This window comes from Engraulis encrasicolus, chromosome 16 (assembly GCF_034702125.1).
Source record: "Engraulis encrasicolus isolate BLACKSEA-1 chromosome 16, IST_EnEncr_1.0, whole genome shotgun sequence".
Taxonomy (NCBI): Eukaryota; Metazoa; Chordata; class Actinopteri; order Clupeiformes; family Engraulidae; genus Engraulis; species Engraulis encrasicolus.
Window position 1 is genome coordinate 37,485,424 of NC_085872.1, and position 2,500 is coordinate 37,487,923.

The 2,500-nt window shown below is 46.8% G+C and overlaps 1 protein-coding gene across 1 annotated transcript in view; it reads right to left on the minus strand.

Moving 5' to 3' along the window:
• Positions 1-2,500, minus strand: part of phlpp1 (PH domain and leucine rich repeat protein phosphatase 1) — an 82,877-nt gene that overhangs the window by 10,796 nt on the left and 69,581 nt on the right. The window contains exon 11 of the mRNA XM_063219555.1: positions 886-1,086. Within this exon, the coding sequence (XP_063075625.1) occupies positions 886-1,086 (201 nt within the window). The remainder of the gene's footprint in view (positions 1-885; positions 1,087-2,500) is intronic.

Consider the following 2,500-nt stretch of genomic DNA (forward strand, 5'->3'; position numbering starts at 1 on the left):
ACAAATTTGCTTTAGATGGTGTCAAGCATGTGTGGTGGTAAACAAGTGAGTTTTACAAAAAAGGTGTATCCTCTCCATAGCCAAGCATGGTAGTGGTGGGACTGACATGGTTTGGGGATGCATGAATGCTGTCAACATTGGCAATCTGAAATACACCTAAAAGAAACATGCATGTCATCATGAACTGTGACTACTGAAGCAGATCCTGATATTCTCCATAGGATTGCATTCAAATCTCACACCAATCTATTTAAGCCAGATGCAGACTCAAAATGTAAAAGTTCAATGCAAAGAAAAGTTGAAACGCACACTGATGACCTCCCTTTTCATCCCTTTTCATTTCGTTTCAATTCGAGACGATTCGAGCCAACACAGCCCCTTCTCTACCGGATTTTAATCTGGGGTGTACTCACTTTTGTGAGTACATGTTCAAACATTAATGGCTGTATTTAGTTTTTTTCTGAGTGAACAAGAAATCTAAGCAGTTAAATATGTTGTTGAAAGGTCACTAATCATTGTGTCAAAGTTAAATTTCTGTAATGCTTTCCTATGAAAAGATATACTCAAAAATCTGCAAAACTGTGAGGGGTGTATTCACTTTCGTGATATACTGTAGTATGTGTTTAAGATTCAAGATTCTTTTTATCCGTCCCAGGGGAAATTTGTCTTGGACATGCATAGCTGCCGCATAACACACAACACAAAAAAAAACTAAAAAAAAACAAAACACATATACATAAAGTGCCATCATAGAGATGCATAAAATGCATGCATGGCCTCCTACTAACATACATGGCATTACAAGGTTGGTAGTTGTAAACGACCTGAGTTCAATAGGTTCACAGACACTAGAATATTTTTTCTTCTCCAAGATTCAAGACTTACCTGGCAGGGAAGGTCTGCAGGTGATTGTAGGCCATGTGCAGCACCCTCAGGTGGGTGTGGCCTGTGAGCAGCGGGACACACTTGTCGGTCAGGTGGTTGTTGGTGAGGTAGAGCTCCTGCAGGATACTGTGGCTCTCCTCTGATAGGCTGGAGGGAGGCAGGTTCTCCAGCTTATTGGCTGACGCATTCAGGCACCTTAAACTGGACACAAAAAAAACCCAAAGACCAGCACATGTGAGCCAAGCGTATACTTTCTCAGAGAGCAACACTCATTTACACTCAGCTGACTGGGCAAGACGTCGATAATGTTTTACTTGGAGAGTCTGACTAGATGGTTTACTAAATTTGGCTACAGTCTTTCTAATCATTAACAGGACAGGACACCCTCTTAACCAAGCTCAAGCCCTGTCCTCAACTTGAAGCGATGTGTGCAATTCTTAATACATGACTAGCAAACGGGTCATCAGCTAGTTTAGCCAAAAATGAATGCAGAACAATCATGTTGAAGATGCACCGACCAGCAATTCACAACTTTGTGGAATAAAACGTTTCAGGGCATTCCAATAAATAAGCACTACTTCATGTGACCTAACGTTAGTATGAATGGCACTTACTAGCTGTGCATAGCAGGTATATGGTTTACACCGACACGGTTTTGCAAAGCTACGCAAGACACATCAGGACAGCTTTCCTGTCCACTGTTGAACTTCACTAAAATATCCCTGCACCACTGTTGTTAGGGGGCACTGCTACATAACGCCAGGCACCGCTCTCGGAACGAAAGGGGACGGAAATGCCAGCGCACAGTAACCATCTTAAACACCCGTCTGTCCTCGAGTGCCTTTGAGCGCATTTCCCCAGTGAGAGACGGGGACAGAAGAGGGAGGACGGAGTAGAGGAACAAAAAATGGCAAGACATGAAAGGAGGGAGAGGGGGTATGCAGAGGGAGGGGAAGGGAGGGAAAGACGTTCCGCAAATAGAGAGAAAACTGGCAAGAGAATAAAACAAGAGACAGGAGCAGGGTGGTAGAGATGAGGGGAGGTGAGAGGCACAGGCAGATAGAAACAAACACAGTCAGACAGGCAGACCAGGGATGCAGACAGGGAGGGACAAAGGGGTCAGCTGTCCCGGGCCCAGGGGGAGAGGGGGGCCCCAAAATTGGGTCCTTATTACATTGTATGTATTGGATGGGGGGCCCTTTCAAATGCCTTGGTCCCGGGCCCCTCAAAAGCCGTCAGCAGCCCTGCAGGCAGACAGGCATAAAGTATTACTGTGCTGTGGCTGGTCCTACGCCTTGGGGGCGTCCGTCCTATTGCTCTGCTGCTGTGCTGTTATGTGCTTCTCTCCCCTTCAGACTGAACTCCCTGTGTGTGTAGCAAGCAGGACGAATATCCCCGTCTCCCATCCCATCCCCAAATGCATCCTGACAGTGGCGGCCTACAAAGTCCGTCTGTCTCGGTACCTTGTCGGCCCACAAGCCAGATATGAGTGGTGACTGCTGCCATGCGTCTATAGCCTACATGCTAGCTCTCCTGTGGTCCCCCGCACAGCTCTCGTACAGGAAGTCACATCCACCGGCGGCCGGTGGCGACCAGTGGCGGCCTGCAAAGGTCC